This window comes from Camponotus vicinus, unplaced genomic scaffold (assembly GCF_025532165.1).
Source record: "Camponotus vicinus isolate PSW18456_S1 unplaced genomic scaffold, iyCamVici1.0 SCAF_11, whole genome shotgun sequence".
Classification (NCBI taxonomy): Eukaryota; Metazoa; Arthropoda; class Insecta; order Hymenoptera; family Formicidae; genus Camponotus; species Camponotus vicinus.
Window position 1 is genome coordinate 12,625,691 of NW_028141947.1, and position 19,880 is coordinate 12,645,570.

The 19,880-nt window shown below is 27.0% G+C and overlaps 3 protein-coding genes across 7 annotated transcripts in view; 2 read left to right on the forward strand and 1 right to left on the reverse strand.

Moving 5' to 3' along the window:
- Positions 1-6,520: 6,520 nt before the first annotated feature.
- Pus10 (Pseudouridine synthase 10) lies at positions 6,521-9,374 on the forward strand. Its single transcript, XM_083082896.1, has 7 exons — positions 6,521-7,049; positions 7,291-7,395; positions 7,455-7,759; positions 7,895-8,100; positions 8,187-8,312; positions 8,395-8,587; positions 8,841-9,374. The coding sequence occupies exons 1-7, from the start codon at positions 6,906-6,908 to the stop codon at positions 9,274-9,276; spliced, it is 1,515 nt and encodes a 504-aa protein (XP_082939022.1). The 5' UTR covers positions 6,521-6,905; the 3' UTR covers positions 9,277-9,374.
- Positions 9,375-10,007: 633 nt separating this feature from the next.
- Positions 10,008-12,950, forward strand: LOC145962091 (chitinase domain-containing protein 1). The gene is given in 8 exon segments (XM_083082900.1): positions 10,008-10,455; positions 10,457-10,495; positions 10,574-10,726; positions 10,833-11,013; positions 11,101-11,210; positions 11,347-11,501; positions 11,806-12,138; positions 12,244-12,950. Coding segments are annotated over 8 exon segments (1,140 nt in total). The 5' UTR covers positions 10,008-10,428; the 3' UTR covers positions 12,386-12,950.
- The window catches only part of LOC145962092 (estradiol 17-beta-dehydrogenase 11), a 43,574-nt gene continuing 35,887 nt past the window's right edge, over positions 12,194-19,880 (reverse strand). For 3 of the 5 annotated variants that reach the window (XM_083082901.1, XM_083082904.1, XM_083082905.1), the window contains 7 exons: positions 15,834-16,082; positions 14,534-14,658; positions 14,132-14,242; positions 13,893-14,054; positions 13,614-13,702; positions 13,227-13,343; positions 12,194-12,713 (listed from right to left, as the gene is read on the reverse strand). In XM_083082901.1, the coding sequence (XP_082939027.1) occupies positions 12,569-12,713; positions 13,227-13,343; positions 13,614-13,702; positions 13,893-14,054; positions 14,132-14,242; positions 14,534-14,658; positions 15,834-16,082 (998 nt within the window). In that variant the 3' untranslated portion in view covers positions 12,194-12,568. Of the gene's footprint in view, positions 12,714-13,226; positions 13,344-13,613; positions 13,703-13,892; positions 14,055-14,131; positions 14,243-14,533; positions 14,659-15,833; positions 16,083-19,377; positions 19,551-19,880 lie in introns of those variants that run through there. The other 2 variants (XM_083082903.1, XM_083082902.1) reach the window with 2 other exon arrangements.

Genomic DNA, 19,880 nt, shown 5'->3' on the forward strand with positions numbered 1-19,880 from the left:
GTAGTGGTGAGAAACGCTTTGTATATGGTAATTATTTTACTAAACACGATTACGATTAGTATCGAAATATAATTTGCTATAAATATTAACAAAAATTAATTAATTAAAAATTAATTAACGACATGAAACTGTATTGCAACGATAAATCTTTATCGAATCGCAATCATTCATTATTGGGAATAAAAATTGAAACACGGGATATGTAAAAGAGGATAAAAGAATTAATTATGTTATGATGATCGATCATTGATGCTTATTATAATATTTCTTTAACAATATTAGCATTAACTATATTTCGACCAATGCTTTAAATTTTCTCAATCCTTATTAATTAAACAATATATAGTTTAATCGAGAATCGAATGAATGATGATCCAAAATATTAAATCATCACTTCGATCGTTGCCATCTTTCCGGACAATAATTATTATTTTAATACTTAGAATCACAGATATATTTTATCCGTGTTACTTTATCGTTCTACTTAACAATCTAAATATAATTTGGAAGGGGGGACTGTGAGAGAACACAAAGTAAAACAATCGAATTATAGATGCAAATAATTAGCATAACCAAAAGCTCTGTGAATTGTTTGATAAATAATCAATTTTAATCAATAAATTAAAATACTTTCATAATTTAATACTCCACGTTAATGTATATTTTATAATATATAAAATATTTCGGCAACGAATTATCGATAACACGGCGTTTGACTTTGGCAATATAAAATATAAACAGTAGCGCTCTATACGTTACCGCTTTGTCATCATTCGCACGGTGACTCTGGAGTAATAAAGTAGTGGTGAGAAATGCTTCGTATATTGTAATTTTTTTATTAAACACGATTATGATTAGTATCGAAACATAATTTGCTATAAATATTAACAAAAATTAATTAACGACATGAAACTGTATCGCAACGATAAATCTTTATCGAATCGTAATCATTCATTACCCCTATTAAAAATTGAAACAGGGGATACATAAAAGGGGATACGAGAATTAAATATAATCTTTCGATCATCGATGCTTATTATAATATTTCTTTAACAATATTAGAATTAAATATATTTCCATCAATGCTTTAAATTTTCTCAATCCTTGTTAATTAAACAATATACAATTTAATCGAGAATCGATTAAATGATAGGAATCCAAGATATTAAATAATCACTTCGATGATTGCGATCTTTCCGGATAATAATTATTATTTTAATACTTAGAATCACAGATATATTTTATCCGTGTTACTTTATCGTTCTACTTAACAATCTAAATATAATTTGGGGGGGGACTGTGAGAGAACACAAAGTAAAACAATCGAATTATAGATACAAATAATTAGCATAACAAAAGGCTTCGTGAATTGTTTGATAAATAATCAATTTTAATCAATAAATTAAAATACTTTCATAATTTAATATTCCACGTTAATGTATATTTTATAATATATAAAATATTTGGGCAATGAATTATCGATAACACGGCGTTCGACTTTGGCAATATAAAATATAAACAGTAGCGCTCTATACGTTACCGCTTTGTCATCATTCGCACGGTGACTCTAGAGTAATAAAGTAGTGGTGAGAAACGCTTCGTATATTGTAATTTTTTTTATTAAACACGATTATGATTGGTATCGAAACATAATTTACTATAAATGTAAATAAAAATTAATTAATTAAGAATTAATTAACGATATAAATCTATATTGCAACGATAAATCTTTATCGAATCGCAATCATTCATTACTGCGAATAAAAATTAAAACAGGGAATACGTAAAAGGGCATAGATTTAATTATGTTATGATCTTTCGATCATTGATGCTTATTATAATATTTCTTTAACAATATTAGAATTAAATATATTTCTACCAATGCTTAAATATTCTCCTTGTTAATTAAATCCTTGTTAATTAAACAATAGCAATATATCACGACGTGTAATTATTTTAATCTTTTAATCTTACGATACATTAATACGTTAGATATATGAAATACATTAATATGTTAAAATATTTCAAAAATGAATTAACAACAACATAGTATCCGACATAAACAGTACCGCGCTAATGATTTTGTTTTACGGTCTTGTTATGCAAATTTAAATTTATATATTATATTGCAAAATAAATGCTATATTATATATATTATATTATATATAAAATTATATATAATATAACCCTCCCATGGGGTACACCTTGTCGCGGTGGGAGGGCTTAGTACTTGGATGGTGCCTTGAGGTTTATCTTAAATTTTTCTATTTATGATAAATCTCAAGGTGCCTGAATGGGAAGCTAAGTACCCTTTCGCGTCGTCGGTGCCGTCAACGTGCCGCGGACGGCAAGCGCTTCGTCAACGCGCCGCGTTTTCGCGTTGTAGTATTCTCGCATCGTCGCGTTTTCGCGGAACTTTTGGACTTTTTCATATAAAATCCCAATTTCATTTATTGTCACGAGTCTCTACTTCCGATGCCAACTAACTGGGATGTTTCGAGTTTGCACACGTTGCTGTGCAACGTACACTCGCGCTTCATGCTTCGTGCTTCGTCAAGTGATTCGGCCCGAATTAGTTAGAACTCGATCGATTGCTCGGAATGGTCGTCAATGGGTCCCTTCTCTTTGCTCGTCTACAGCCACACGCACTGCGTGTGTTAACCCTGTCGAGGAGTCGAGTGGATTCCCCTAGACACGATTTTCGCTCGGTAAAAGGGGTTGCCTCCCCATTTTCTAAATTGCTGAATGTTAGCATTTAAAAAATGTGGGTATCCTCTTCTTTTGCCGTCTACCAGCCTGGTGTAGCCATGTCCTGCAATCGCGGGAAACTTCGTGTTCCGGGCGAAGCACCTGAAATCGTGCTTAGCGGGTCCAGGTTCGATACGAGATAGGATAATTATGCGCGAAAAAGAGCTGGTGAACTTTATTTTCCTCTATTCCGTCAATCGTTTTGTCTTCTTTCCAGTTCGGGCTTAATCTTTGCTCGTTGTATCGTTGCATTCCCGACCTATTGGCTCGAAGTTGATTCTCCTAAATGAAATAGGATTTTCGCTCGTACCGAAACCGGGAGTGTCGTTGAAAATATATATATATTAAATATATACATCGCGCGACCAAATTTTTAATCGTACCGTAATAGTGCGGGAGTGCCGTTCAGTATCGCGCGTAAAATAACGAAAATAGTGATATAAAAATATCGCTCGTGAGTGCGGGAGTGCCGTTGAAAGTATCGCGCGTCAACAACATGAGAGGAGGAGGAGGCCTGGGAGAGGCATCTTGCATCGGCGGAGCAACCTGATGGTGAATATTTATTATTTGTATATCAATTGTTATAAATCGTACGCATAATAATTCGATCTTATTATTTAAATGAATTAAATTGAAAATTAGAGAGAAAGATTTTTATAAAAGTTATATAAAACTTTCTAAAAAACTGTCTTAAGAAACAGTTTTAAAAATTTATAAAATTTTTCCACACGTGTTTATCTCTGCTTATTATTTTACACGTGGGATATAAAATTCCACGCGATAAAAATTTTTTGAAATATTGATTGCATTTTGTGAGCATTAATATAAATGAATTTTATATTTGTATGTTACAGACAACGTAGCTTCGATAACTATAACTCCGCTGTTGCGCATCAGTGCCGGTGAGTGAGAAAAACTTTTATTTAACTTTAAGGTAACGAATTCGTAGAGATTGTAGATGTAGATGTAGATTGTAGGTTGTAGATTGTAGTAAATGCGTTGCCTTAAAATGGATGAGCTAGGACAGATTAAATTAATTAACTTTTAATAAATTCTTTCGAAAGGCTTTGCATCTATTGCGAAAATATATTGAAGTATTAATTAAAAGAAGAGAATCAAGAAAAGAAAATTTTTTTGTAAAGATTTTGTCTAATTTATTAAATAAAGAGCACGCATTAATAATTTTATCAATTTTATCAATTTTTGATGCTACTTTATTCTTATAACGCGCACTTATTTTATTCTAATTTCTTATAGCTCATCCATCGTAGAATTTGTTTGTAGATATTGTTTTTAAACTTTACTTTAACTTAATATAAAGCCAAATGATTAATTAATTAAATAATTCGTAATATCATAAAAGTTATACACACACATGAATTTTATATTTTATTAGAAAATATAATATACAAAAATTTGTAGTAATTTGGCTTTATTTGAGTTAAAGTTAAAATTATATTCAAATATTTAACGAACGATTGTAAAATCGTGTGATCGTTACGGTGAGCGTGAAATATTTACGCTTATTTGCCGGTAATTAATCGGCAAAAGAAGGAGTGTTTATCTCCTTTTTCGATCTCTGATTAGAGATCGAGCAAGAAAGTGGCCAGGATCAACGAAAAGTAAGTTCAACTGGCCTGAAGAAAAGCTTTACGTACAATAGTACATAATGTCGGATATTTATTCACGCGGTTAGGGCACGCAGTTAGAGAATGTAATTAGGGCACGTAATTAAAATATACGTGATTAGAGATAGGCTTTCATCGAATAATTTCACTTAATCGAGAAATAGGATTGTTAGGGCTATTAGGTGATCATTAAGATTTTTTAATTTTCCTTTCAAGAAGTAGAGGATTGTTAGGGCTATTATGTGATTAATTTAGGTGATTAATATATTATGTATCTTTTAAAGAATCAGGAAATGTAGGTTTAAATAATATTAGGGAAAACAGATTAATAAATATTTCAATAATTATATTATTAATATTAACAATTTTTAAGGAGTCAATAATTTTTTAGTGTTTTTTTTTATCGTTATTTTATTTATATAAGGATGAAAATTAAATTGTTAACACTCAATAATTTTTATAGTAATACGAATTTTCTTGTGAAATTTTATGTACTTATGTAATACGAAATTTATGTACTTTTATGTAATACGAAATTTTATGTATGCGAGAGCCTGCTAAATAGGTCCCGCTGGGGTGTGCATAAGGAGCATTTTCCCCACATAAAAAAAAAAAAAAAAAAAACAGGATTGTTAGGGCTATTAGGTGATCATTAAGATTTTTTCAATATTCCTTTAATGCTAAGGAAAATATATTAAAATTTCAATAATCTTAGGGATTAATCATCGCTAATCTTGTCTGGACTATGTAAAAATTTTTAGTAAATTTTATAATATAAAATATTATACATATATTTTGGACATTTTCGTGTAATAAATTTTTCCATGTTATAAATTATTTTGTATTACATTTCAAATTATATTATATTTTACATTAACTATTGTATTAAATTCTGTATTAAAAAAAAATAAAAAATTTTTCCTCGATGGTATCTCCACCTTAACGAAGGCATTTGCCAGGTGAGGAGGTTTGAGTACTCTAATGAACCTGAGAGCTATGCCGGCGGTAACATACGCCAATATTCATATAGACTTTTCTTATATTTAAGATAATTTTAAGTATGATCTTAAATATAAAAGTGAATTATGAATACCGATCGTAGTTACTGATAGGATCACCCATGCCGGACAGGTCGAAGGGGAAGACTAAGAGAGATACCAAGATTATATAAATATTTGTTATATTAATTATATTAATATTTTTAAATAAAATGAAAGAAAAAGGGACAATAATCGAGAAAATAGAAAAAGGCGACTACAGTAATTTGAATATCTATACCTGAGTACAAATGTCCATAGAAAGTATTCCGATGGATTCCATAGGAAGGAATAAAGCATGACAAGTGATGGTAATTTTTATGATATTAACACAAAGGAATACAATAAACCATAATAATCCAAGAACTCGAAGAAGAGAATATATTGGATAGAAATGCATAGTGATTGGAAATGATTAGAAACTAAAAGACAGTATGCATACAACCTATTTATTAATAGTAATAATATTTTGTAATTATATTAAATTTTATAATTTAGTACATTGTATTATATAAAATATTAAGCACAAAAGTATTATGCTATATTATGCTTATGGTATGAAAATTATAATAAAAATATATAAATAATGTTAGCTATATTAGAATGGAACATATGAATTCTTTATATTTTATATAAAAGAAGAGGCTTAAAATATTTTGCAACATCTATATTTTTCGAGTCTTAATTATAAAAACTTCAGAAGAATCAGTGATTAATTTGACAAGTTCTATACATGTATTAATAATTAAATTTTTAAATAATTAAAAAAATGATTGACAAATATTAAAGATCAGTTTACTGCTAATTAAGAAAATTTATAGAAATACGATTAAAAATGTTTTTATCCCACAGTAGGCATTTTGTGTTTTGTAAATAAAAAGATATAAATATGACAATGAATATAGAAAAATATTTATTTCATCTTTGAATATTACAGTATCTTTCGCGATTGAATAATTTATTTACTATCAATTTACATACATAAGTATCTTGTTATACAGCACTGGTGCTACCGGCATTTCGTGCACATAGCACGGAACAAAACCAGAAATTGTGCACGTTATATATTACCCTCTGAGAACATTTATGGACATTGGCTTTGTAGTTCATGTCTACGTTTTCAATGTCCATAGAGGGAGTATCGCTTTCAGAGATCACTTTAAAGCAGGCTATGACATCTCTCAGTCTTCTCTCTGATATGAACTACGAAGCCCAAGTCCACGAATGTTCTCAGAGGATAACACATATAATGTGCACAATTTTTGGTTTTGTTCCGTGCTATGTGCACGAAATATAGTTCATGTTTTATGAACACGAGGGCGTCTCGAATACGGTTAGGTTAAGTTAGGTTTAACCTAAATCGAGAAAGTGGTTGTTTTTAATTTTTTCTCTGCTACAACAAATCTATAGATTATCTGAATTCTAGTATCGTAAATACAAGACAAGACTAGAGAGAGAGATACAAAACAAAAAATTAGATATTTTGATTATTATGATGTATACTATTTCGACGGAAGAAGAGAAAAAGATTCTCCACTTTTTAAAATCGCAAGGCTGCTGTTTAAGATGTTGTTTACGATTTATTGGATATCGTACATCAGAATGTTATTGCAAGCCTTTTGAATTTGCAACACGAGTAAGTTTGTTTTTAATTAAAAAAAAAGATAAATAACATTGACATCGTTATCAGTCACCTCAATAAAAATAATTAAATTAAATTTGTAATATCAGTTTTCTTATCATATGGAGATACTTGCATTTAGAGAATAGAAATTATTTTGTAAGAATATAAGGGAGGGTGGGTCAACAATGTGAATTTATGTGAAGCAATGATATAAAAAATAATCTTTTTACATATAGATTTAACTTAATTATAGATGGACTGTTTTGACACAAAAGATTATATTTCTTCAGAAGAAACACCTTGTATTGTATGTTTAGGAGTGCTTCAAGATAAGACACAAGAAGAAGTAATTAAAAAGGTAAAATATAACAATAAATATACATTTGACTTGATATTTAACATCTTTTAATTATGCAGGTAATAGAGGAAGTAAATAAAAAAGGTTATGATTGTACAACTTTTACTTGTGCATTGACTGTTCCTGTATCAGTGAAGCTCAGAGAACATATATTGTATGCTCATATCTCTAAAGAATTGGATATTCATAAATCTGTTGTAGATGTTCTTAAAACAAGATTACAAAATATCAAAGATATCTGGAAGTTATTTATGATTCCAAAACTTGAACAAGCTATGAAAAAATGTGCAGATCTTTTAACATCCTCTTTTCTGATTGAAGTTTTTTTAACATACACCAATGATGAGGTGATATTTAAAGAATTGTAAGCATCTCTTAAAATTTTATATAATCTAAGACAAGATGAATGTAATTATTAATGACAAAAAAGAAATTTAAATATTAAATTGTCTTTTTGTAATAAAGATATCTACAGACATTTTTCTATTTATATTTTTAGAATGAATAAACATAAAGAAGGCAATAATAAACAGAACAAAAGAAAATACAATGATAATATATTTAGTAGGAAAAATATTGAAACTTTACTCCTTGAAACAACGGATGAACAACTTTTGCAACATTTTACAATCCCTCAACTTGTAACAAAAATGTTTGTTTCTGTAGAAAATATTTTGTGTTCTCATAACAGTATTTTTATAGGAGGTATCGACATAATTAAAATATATTAAACTTAATTACTAATATTTATGGCATAATATTAAATTTTTTATACAATTTCACAATTTCAGGATGTTACAACAAATTCTCAAGAAAGCTTAGCCAAACTCCATGGTTCATAAATGGTGAGAAAAAAGTGGATACCTCAGTACAAGACTTACTATGCAATCTTATTGCTGAAACTGTAAAGGCAGAATGTACGATTTGGTTGTGTTTATATTATTATTGTATATATTTCTACTTTCAACACAAAGCTATAATATGTTTATATTTGCACAGCAATAAAATTTTTATCATCAGGAAGAGAAGATGTCGATGTACGAAACATATATGGTGGCCGACCATTTGCGGTTGAGTTGCTAAATCCTCGTATGACAAATATTACAAATGAACTCTTGAGACATTTAGTTGCCAATATCAATCAGTCAACTAAACAAGTTCAAATAACATCAGGTTTAAAAGTTCTCTCAAGGTATGTTTCTTTAAAACAATTCTTTTAAAAAATATGATTTTTAAAATAAATCCAACTAATATAATAAATGAAATAGGTGAGTGTTAACAAAAAGAATATATATATATATATATATATATATATATATGATATGTATATGTATATGTATATACACATATATGTATGTATGTATAATTTAAATATATAATATGTATAATATGTATAATTTAAATTAAAATAAATTCAATTAAATAAGCAATATACATGTTTTCAGACTTGATTTGAAAAAACTTAAAGAAGGTGAAAATGTCAAAACGAAGTTTTATCGAGCGCTATGCGTTTGTAAAAGCGCGAACGGCGACAGTTTATCACAATTGGAAACTCTAAATGAATTGAAGAATATCAAAATCATTCAGAAAACACCAATAAGAGTGTTACACAGACGACCTTTAAGTCCACGAACGCGCACTATTTACGAAATGCGCGTACGCTGGGCAAAATCGCATGAACTGAAGAAATTGTTACAAGTTTCCGTCGAAAGTACCGATAAGTTTTTCATTCTTGATGTCAAAACTCAAGCAGGTACATACGTGAAAGAATTCGTACATGGTGATTTTGGTAGGACTAAACCAAGTTTATGTGATTTTCTCAATACTGAAGTGGATATTGTAGCATTAGACGTCACGGGTATTAATTTGCAATGGCCATAACAATGAAGTAATTGATATTTCCAATCTTACATCTGATTAAAAAAATTCAATCAAATATGAAATGTGTATTATAAAATTGAATAAATAATAATAATATATATCATATACGTGCGTGCATGCGATTAAATGACGGCTATATTTGCGCACATGCATATCTAGATTTTTATTGCTTTGCTGATTTTGAATGTTAAAACAAAAATTTTTTAAATTATGTTTTTCTATCTTTCTGTTTTCAAACAATAGAAATAAAAATCCATTTACACGCATGCACAAAAAATCATATCTATCCATAATCCATCCGTTCATTCAACCACACATTTATATATAATATACATCAGATATAATTTTAATCATGCTTCTCTTTCGTTAGTCTTGAGTCGTATAACTTGAATAATGATTATATTATGGATTTTTATTGAAAAAGCTAAAAATGCATTGATCATTTTAATTCGCGATTAATAAAAAATCGCAGATTAATTTCTAAAATAATGTATTTTAAGGAAACTAAACTTTTAAATTGATTAAAGTAAAAAAAAAAAAAACATTTAATTCATTTTTCGAAATTGCGAAAATAATGCAATCTAGAAGAGTCGTTAAGAAAAGAGTTTGATAGTGTTTGGAAGCACTAACATTTTTATTTCTAATTGATACACTTTTTTATATCATTATTTTTGTAAAAAATAGGCAGATTAATAATGTATAGCAAGCATATTAAAATTATATTCTGCCCAATTAAAAATGGCTGCCTTTGCATCATGGTTAGCATTGTTGTCTCAGCTGTCTAATATAATATCTAGCAGCAAAAATGTAGACTTATTTTGGTTTATTATTTAAGTTCGTTTTGCAATTTCCAAAAATTTTTGCTTTTCAACGAGATAAGTGCATATTCAGGTATGACAGTAAGTCTAGTTCCTACAAAAACTGTCAAATTGCCATCAAAACCATAAAAATATATTCATTGAAGGCATTGAAAGGATAAAAGACGAAGGATCTAAATATATAGAAAGTGTAACACAAATAAATTTTACGTTTAATCATTCATTTAAGGAATATTTTAAATATGATTTGAAATATTTTGTCATTGTGACTAAATCTATAATAACATACTATGAATGCAATTACTCTGATTATAATATTATTTCTTGGAGAATTATGTTGTGCTACTCTATCACCACCAGTAAAAAAAAATGAAAAAGAGAAAAAAAAGACTAACAATAAGGTAAGTATTATAAAAAGAGAATGTATATTTTTTTTCTATAAACATAAATATTTATTTTAATAAATATTGTACTTTAAGTTACATCAGGGTCCTGTAAATCGAGATGTTTTTCAAAGAAACTTAGTAGTAGAAAATCCTAAACAGCAAGATATTCTTCATGAATCTGGTCGATATTTTCAAGATACAAAGCATAGAAGATTTAAAAAAGATGTGTTAGGATATTGTACTCCTGTAAGTAATTGCAATGCTATGTATAGCTTTATAGAATTATAGAAGTTATAATAAAATATATTAATATATTTAATATTTATGTATTGAATATAATCCAATTTTACAGTGGAATGCGGATGGATTTAAAGTTTCTAAAACATTTCATAGCAAATTCACAATGATATCACCAGTATGGTTGTCTTTGTCTTTTGGCAACATGTCAACTTATCAATTGGCTACTGATTCTGTACAGACTAAATGGATAAAGGAAATGAGAACTAATAATAATGTTAATCATAGTGTGAAGCGTAAGTAAAAAATTGATTGAAATACAACTATATTCTACTCTTTTTTCAGTGAATAATTATTTATTATTGAATTATTATTTTTCTTAGTTGTACCTCGAGTATTGTTTGAACGTTGGTCAATTGATGATATTATTAGGATATACAATAATACAGAAAGCAAAACACAATTAATAATATCACTTGTGGATGCTGCCCAGGTATAATACCTTTTTCTTAGAAAAATATAGATATATAATTATATATTTAATTATTGTTTATTCTTATATAGATTTATAATTATTATTTATTCTAAATATCAAAATGTGATAAACAGAAATTTTATCTTGTTTACAGACTTTCCATTTTGATGGATATGTTTTAGAAATATGGAATCAATTCATATTTGCAGGTGCAAACTTATCAATTGTTACTTCTATAGTTAGATTCATTGCACAGAAGTTAAAAAAACATGATTTGGATATTATATTAGCAATACCACCATTTAGAGGGTACTTAATAATAATATTTTTGAAAAGTATTTTTACAAGAAAGCCCTTGTATTAAGTTATATAACTATGTTATATGACTTATGTTATATGACTATGTTATATGACTTGTATTAAGTTATATGACTAATTATCATGTATTATTTAGTTATGCAAATGTGAAATAGTGAGAATAACAGAAAAAGAGGCATGATAAACAACATGGAATCAGAAAATACGTAATACAAAGGCTTATCTTTATATGTATATGATATAAATAGTATCTTTTCTTATTTATTTCTTTAATTATATTTCTTCAATTTTTTAGTGCACAAGTTGAATTATTTTCAAAACAACAATTTGATGACTTAGCATCATATGTAAATGCTTTTTCTCTAATGACTTATGATTATTCGAGTATTCAAAGACCAGGCCCAAATAGTCCTATAAATTGGGCCAGGCAATGTGTCGAACTATTAGTTCCAAAGAAAGATGATCCAAGACGATCTCAGATTTTATTAGGTATTAATTTCTATGGTTACATTTATACATCAGAAGGTGGTAAAGCAATTCTTGCATCTGAATATTTGGATATATTGAAATCATTTAAAGGAAAAATCCAATGGGATGATAGTAGCAAGGAGCATTTTTTTAAATCGAAGTAAGTTTTTTCTGACTTGTCAAGTATTATTTATTGGGTTTATAATTAATAAAAAATTAATGGTTTTTAATATTATATAGATATATAAATACATTTATATTTCAGATTATCTGTGGATAATGGGTATGTTTTTTATCCTACATTATATTCGATTAAGGAAAGATTGGATCTCGCTAATGAATTAGGTACAGGGATTTCAATATGGGAATTAGGCCAAGGATTGAATTATTTTTATGATTTGCTGTGAATTATCTATTATTTTCACTTAAATGGAGTTTGTTAAATAAAACATGTGCAGAGATGCATATATATATATATATATATATATATAAGAGACTAAAAGAATATACATACTTCAATGTTTATAAAAAAATTTGATATTGATAAAAATATATTTAAAAAATATAATCTATTTTAGTTTTGTGTAACTTTACTGCTCGCTTATATATTTATAATTTGTTATACTATCATCACTTGAGGTCTTCCTTGATTCCCGACCTTTGAATGTCATCATAATTTGTGGTCCTTTTACAATGTAATATATTAATGCCCAGTTCATTTTAACTGGTAATAGACTGAAACATTAAATTTTATGTATTAAGGCTCTTTAGAATTTTTATGTATTAAGATTTTGCAAGTATTATGTTTCAATTATATGTGTGTGTGAATTTTTTTCTTTTGAAATATATATTGAGATAAATGTTTTTTTAATGTCTTATGTTTGATATGGTATGGATTTGATATGATTGAATTGATAAAATATGCTAAAAACTTTTCTATTATTCTATATCAATAAATTATTGTATAATTCATCTGTATTTGTTCCATATATTATCAGCGGAAACAGATTTTACAACAATTGATAAAAATTTATTTATTAATTTATAAATCAAAAAGAGTTTCCGATATATACTAATTCATATCGAACACAGATAGTCATATTCACAAACAAATTTATTTATTTTGATGTATTTTGCAAGAAAAACTCGTAATTTCTTTGCTTTTAACGTTATTTTATTATTTATAAATAAAAGAGATTATTTAAAAAATTTTTTTATGTATAGTGTATATATTTATTTTGAACTTACTATTTAAATGGCAATAAATATTTTATGATGTTAGGTAACACTATGAACATCTCATTCGTTAATATACCTGCAACCACTCGTTCAGCAACATATTCTGGTTCGAGTATCGGCATAAACCTGTTTTTGTAAGAATTATTTTTATAAATGTAAATGTATAGACATATATTTTTATATGTGTATATGATATCGGCATTTCTGACACTGATCTTATACATAATTTCACAAAAATGTATGTAAATGCGATGTAAGTAAAGATCGCCTAACTCGATTATTAATAGAAAAATATTAGGAATATAGGAATATAGTGTTAAGAATATATATAGAATATATATACAGAAGTTAAACCGTATAATTTTTCTTTGGCACTTATATTATACTTTTACAAACCTACTAACGGGTTTTACTCCATTGAACATTCCCGTATTTATGAGATAAGGACAAACCAAAGTCATGTGAATTCCATCGTATCCATGCACCTTAGAACACATAAAAAAATAATATAATAGAATGATATAATTTAATGAGAAATTAATATATAAAGAAAAATCATTTTTTCTTGTGTTGGAAATAATCTCTAAATACCACATCTTCTAAATATCACATTACAAAAAAATCTACCTCTATCATCTGATAATTATTTGCTTTAATCAATAATTTTTTACGTACTTTCAACTCGTTAAAAAGACTTTCGTGGCATCCAATGGCTGCGAATTTTGTCGCAGAATAATCCGTGCATTTATAAGTTCCTACAAATCCGGTGACGCTTGCTATTGTTACTATATGACCGTGATTATTTTTCATCATGTCTTTCAAAAATGATTTTGTAATCTGTGATAATATTAAATGAAATGTAATTTGATGAAAATTAATGACTTCCACAAAATGGAAATTTAATTTAGACTCACCCAATAATGCGATAGAATATTTACTTTAAATGTTCGTTCAATTTCGCAATCTGGCAATTCCATAAAAGTTCTTCCATAGACATATCCAGCGTTATTCACTAGTATACTTACCTTAAATAATTATGTATAAATTTTAATTTCTTTTTGCTTTAGATTTTTAAAAAATATCTTTTAAAAATAGAATTTAAATTATCTTTTATATATATAATCGAATATTCGTACTTCATAATAAAATAAAAATCTATATAATAAAAACATTATTTGGTCCAAAAATTTAATAATTTCTTTCTCTTTCTCTTTCTCTCTTTCTCTTTCTCTCTTTCTCACACAATACAAATAATTAATTACAGTTTATAAAATTCATATAAATATATTTATAAATTTATTTATATTTTTACCCACATGTCCGACTTCGATTTGTACTACTTTCGCAATACGATATACTTCTTCTTTGTTAGCGATATCGCAATAATATGTATAACATTTTCCACCGGTTTTCCTTATTTCTTCCGCAATTTCTATAAGACCTATATGTCATTTACATATATATAGTTACATATACATGGTTATACTTTATATGTCATTTTTACATATATATATATATATATATATATATATATATATATATATATATATATATATATATATAATTATACTTTATCGATATATCTTCAAATTTATATAACTACGTTGTGTGTGATTTAAAGAGTTAAACACAATTAGATACATAAGAATATACATATATTCACATGTTTTTTATTTAGTGCAAGATATACATTTTTAGGTTCGTTAATTAGGAAAATAATAATAACATCATTAATTTATATTTGAATATTACTTGACATTCTCTCATTTTTTAATAGCTTTTTAATAAACAACAAGCTAGAACCTTTTGGAGATTACTATTTGCAACTATTTGACAACTATCTGTTCCATACATTCGAGACATTTTCTTCATCAATATATTTATTGCAAGCATTATGATATATAGGATATTTCAAGATTAAACCTAATTTAAAATATTTAGAACCTCAAAATAAATAAGAAGGATTTAAAATAAATGCCCGCAAATGATTTAGTCGAGAAATATGACATCTAATATTTTGAATGTAAGATGTTTTAAAATTATTTATTTACAAGTTACACAATGCATTAATAATATGTTTCATTGTACATTAATAATATGTTTCATTTCTATTTTTATTATTAAAAACATGAAAATTCTTGACTTGTATTCTTGAATTGTAAATTTTGTTCAAAACAACAATCTTAAATAAATAGGCTTGAAATCTTTTTCTCGCAGCAATATTCAATATTCAATATTCTCTTACAGCATGCAGAGAGCTTTGTTTTACATGTTTGAGTGATTCTTCTATGTAAAAAATTAATGTCATCCACTGGATGCAGTTTTGCAGAATTTTTTATTTAATAGCATCTCCCATGTGTGCGTGCAAAAACTTAATAACATTAAATTGGGAAAACATAAATTAGCCATAACGCATTTGCGGGTATACCTTTAGAGAAACTTTTTTGTTTATTTTGAGATCGTAAACTCATATTTTAAGTTAAAACGTGTTTAATTCTGAAACACCCTGCATAATTTATTTTCAATTTTTTAAATATATATTTAAAACAATTTAAATATGATTTATTTGAATACAAAGAAAAAAAATTATTCATTTGAAATGAAATAATTTCTTACCATTTTTGTTGATATCCCAGACAATTACGTTCGCACCAAGTTTGGCAAGTTTAATTGCGATTAATTTACCAATTCCACTCGCACCACCCGTAACGAGAGCAATTTCATTTTTGATCGACTTCGCTCGATATCGGTGAGGAATTAGCGTTAACATTATGGTCTCAGTAACATAAATAACCGCCATACCAATTGATAGAAATAAATTGTAGATCATATATACGCCTTCTTTCAGATTCATCATTTTGCGATCTAAGCATCATTGAAAAATATTATAAAATACAAAAAAAAATCTTTTATATGTATTTATGTATATATTTGTGTGTGTGTGTAAAATTGTATGTGGCTCCAACCTCCAACTGCGATTTATATAAACATATTACATGCGCGTGCGCATGTTTTTAGAACAATTTTGGAGAGAGATTAAAATAAATTAATGCACGGTCTTAAAATTATATATTTTTTTGACTCGTTATACAATTATTTTAACATTATTTATATATTTTTGTAACACATGTGTCACAGTAAGAAATTATTAAAAGTGATATAATATAATGTATAGAGCATTTCATGAGATGTTATATAGACATCAAATATGTCAAGAATTTTTTTGAAAATAAACATGACGTTAATTATATGAAAATACAAATTTTTATATTTTTTATTGCATTTCTTTTAAATGTGATTTTACTGGAGATTGATTTTTATGCATAAAATGATGTGAAACATAATATATTTCGGAAAATTTTTAATTTACATAAGATAAAAATTTTTATTATTTATCTAATTAAAATGATAAATTATATTGTGTGTGATGTCATTTTAATCGCAAAATTCTTATTCTTAAACTGTTAAAATTAGTTTCAAAAAGATAAGGTTCTAAGTTATAGTTCTAGTTTATTAAATGTTTACAAAAAAATGTTCGTGAATTGCTATGGATGGAGAAAGCTTTTTAAAAGGGAAGTTCTTAGATGATAAGTATATTTTGCTTGCTTTTTACTTTTTCTTGCTGTTACACTCGACGAATCGTGTTAGATAGTTCGGAAAGATAAGCGGCGAATTGAGAGCGAGAAATCACTGAGATGACCTTCATCAAGTTCCGAAGTTTTTTACAATGGACTTTCCCCATGCATAATAAATCACAAATATAAATATCTTATAAAATAAAATTGAAACTTTTATTTTTTTATTTTATCTTTTTGAAAGTAATTTTAATGGATTAATAAAGCTTTTGCTGTTAAAATAATATAAAACAATATAATTCGGATAATTTTTGTTAAATTGATTTATATGTATGGATTTATATTTCTTTTTATATCATTTTAAACACAAAAATTTCATTAATTCAGTCATTAAATCAGTAAAATTATGTTTAAAAATGAAATAAAAATATAAAGAAATAAAAAATATAAAAATAAAAAATCTTAGTTTTTACATATGCAATGTTATGTTTATTTTCAAAATAATTTTATGTTACATATCAATTGCCTTCAAATGGCATATTCTGAAAATGGTCTAAATATATATTATACCATTTTTAATAATTTTTTACTATGACAAGTATGTATGACAAAAATATGTAAAATATGTAAAATTATATGTCAAGAAGCTATTTGAGATATATAGCTTATATATAGCTATAATATGATATCTTGTGTGCATCCTTTATATATATATTTACAAGCTCTCATATATACACGAATATTATAGATTCATATATTTATATATACATATATAACATGTAAGATAACTTAATGATATATAAATAGAAAATAATCTAAATATTTTTGATTATTATTAAAAATTATTTGTTCCTTATGTATATGTGTGTATATACTTATAACACACACACACACACACACACAGATATATATATATATATATATATATATATATATATATATATATATATCTTTTCGGTTGTAACTCGGAATATTTCCAGCAAGATTTTTTTACCGGGTTGCGGGAATATCCCGGCACGAGCATACGACACTCATTTAACCCTTTCGTACCTCCAGCTTTTGTCAAAAGAGATGCGTTTCATATGAAGACAGTTTTATAGGTTTTTGAGGGTGCTAATTCCAAATTCACTATCAAAATTTAAATTAAAAATGGCAGCCATAATAAGCTGAAATATTAATATATTTAAAATATAAGCTTGGATTTTATTTTTTTAAATATATATTATGTTTTTTCTGAATATATACACACATGCTCTACTCGCGGCTTTGTTACACTTTTTTTGCAAGTATATAATTAGCGCATCAATTATATGATTTTTCGACATAATATACAGTTATTCTTCACTATTTAAGAGTTTGATTTTTTGCAAAGTTTAAGTAACTATATTTTATTGCAAACATTACATTTCAAAGTGCGTGATTTTTTTACATGTGGCTTGAACTTTCTTCTTTAAAAAAGTCAAAGTAAAATTCGATAGAATTATTTGTTTAAAAGTTATGATTTTTTTTTATAGGTGATACACCTATGTGCCGGAGGTACGAATTGTTATGCAATGAAACTACATTGCTTATTTTATCGCACTACACATAAAATCGAATACCAAGATAGTAAAAAATATGCTTAAAATATACTTAGTTTAAACAAATTCATATAATAAAATTTATACATATTTTAGACAATAATTGACTGAGCGACCACGCGACTCAAAAATAATTTTAACCAGTATGACATCCATGTCTACGTAAAAATTCGATCGGAAAGATATACGTATGTATATACGTATAACACACGTATAACACACATATACAGGGGGTAGACAAAATAATGTGAACACCTAAAAAATAAACATTATATTTGTTTATTAATAAGATATTGGGCTACCATTTGCCTTTAATATAGCTTCGATTCTCCTTGGAATAGAATCATACAATTTTTGAATAATCTCCAGTGGAATATTGTTTCATTCTTCTATTAAATATTACCATTTTTCAAGATGTGTAACGCACTCATACACACAGCTAGAAAAATTCAATCTTGATTTGAACAGCATCAAAATGAACTTTAATATCTTCTCTGACCAGCACTTACCCGATTTAAATATAATCGAACCACTATAGGCAGTTTTGGAAAAGAAAGTGAGAAGCAAATTTCCTCCTCTAATATCTCTAAAGCAGTTGACAGATATTTTGATAAAAGAATGAGACAATATGCTACTGGAGATTATTCAAAAATTATATAGTTCTATTCCAAGGAGACTTGAAACTGTATTAAAGACAAATGGTGGCACAACATCTTATTAATAAACAAATATAGTATATTTTTCAGGTGTTCACATTATTTTGTCTACCTCTTGTATATATACGCACACACGCACACATACGCGCACACATACACACACACACACACATACACACACACCAGACATTTATCTAGATTATGTTTTATTTATTTAATTTAAATTTATTTTATGTTTTTAATTTTTTACTTGTATGTATTATTTTATTTATATATATATATATAATTTGTTCATATCATTTATATTCTATTTATTTTAATTACTTATCAATTTCATAATTTTTGTTACCTTTCGTTTCTCGAAAAATCCCGTACTTGATTTATCAGCGATTTGCAAAGTTTTTAAGAAATTACACAGTTTACACTTTAAACAGAATTTAATACCAAAATTGTAAAAGAATATAAATATCCTGCAGTGCAGTCGCAGTGTGCACAAGATGATCAGCAAATGTTGACTGTACAACCACTTCCAGTTCGCTCGGTAATTCGAGCGTACTATAGAAGTGTTGGATGCAGTCTTCACCATAGTATAAGTAGTCCGCTAGGATTATGGACACAAGGAGATAAGTCATAGAGTGAAAGGTCCCATTTTGATTAAGAAAGTAGGGAATGAAAATTCGCAAGGAGAAAAAAAAGACGACATAATATAAATTTGATTAGCTTTGTTATAATTATGTCGTACTTTTTGAATGAATTATGATGTAATTATGATATACTTTAGCCTTACATAAATAAAATATGTCAAAATATATTTTTGTAAAACATTTATTGTGTTGTTTTTGTATGTAGAAA

Bases quoted from the DNA above. Each gene is read 5' to 3' on its own strand.
- Pus10 (XM_083082896.1), top strand. From the start codon at position 6,906: ATGATGTATACTATTTCGACGGAAGAAGAGAAAAAGATTCTCCACTTT. The intron at 7,396-7,454 runs GTAAAATATAAC...TTAATTATGCAG, and splicing joins AAGAAGAAGTAATTAAAAAG to GTAATAGAGGAAGTAAATAA. The intron at 7,760-7,894 runs GTAAGCATCTCT...TTATATTTTTAG, and splicing joins GAGGTGATATTTAAAGAATT to AATGAATAAACATAAAGAAG.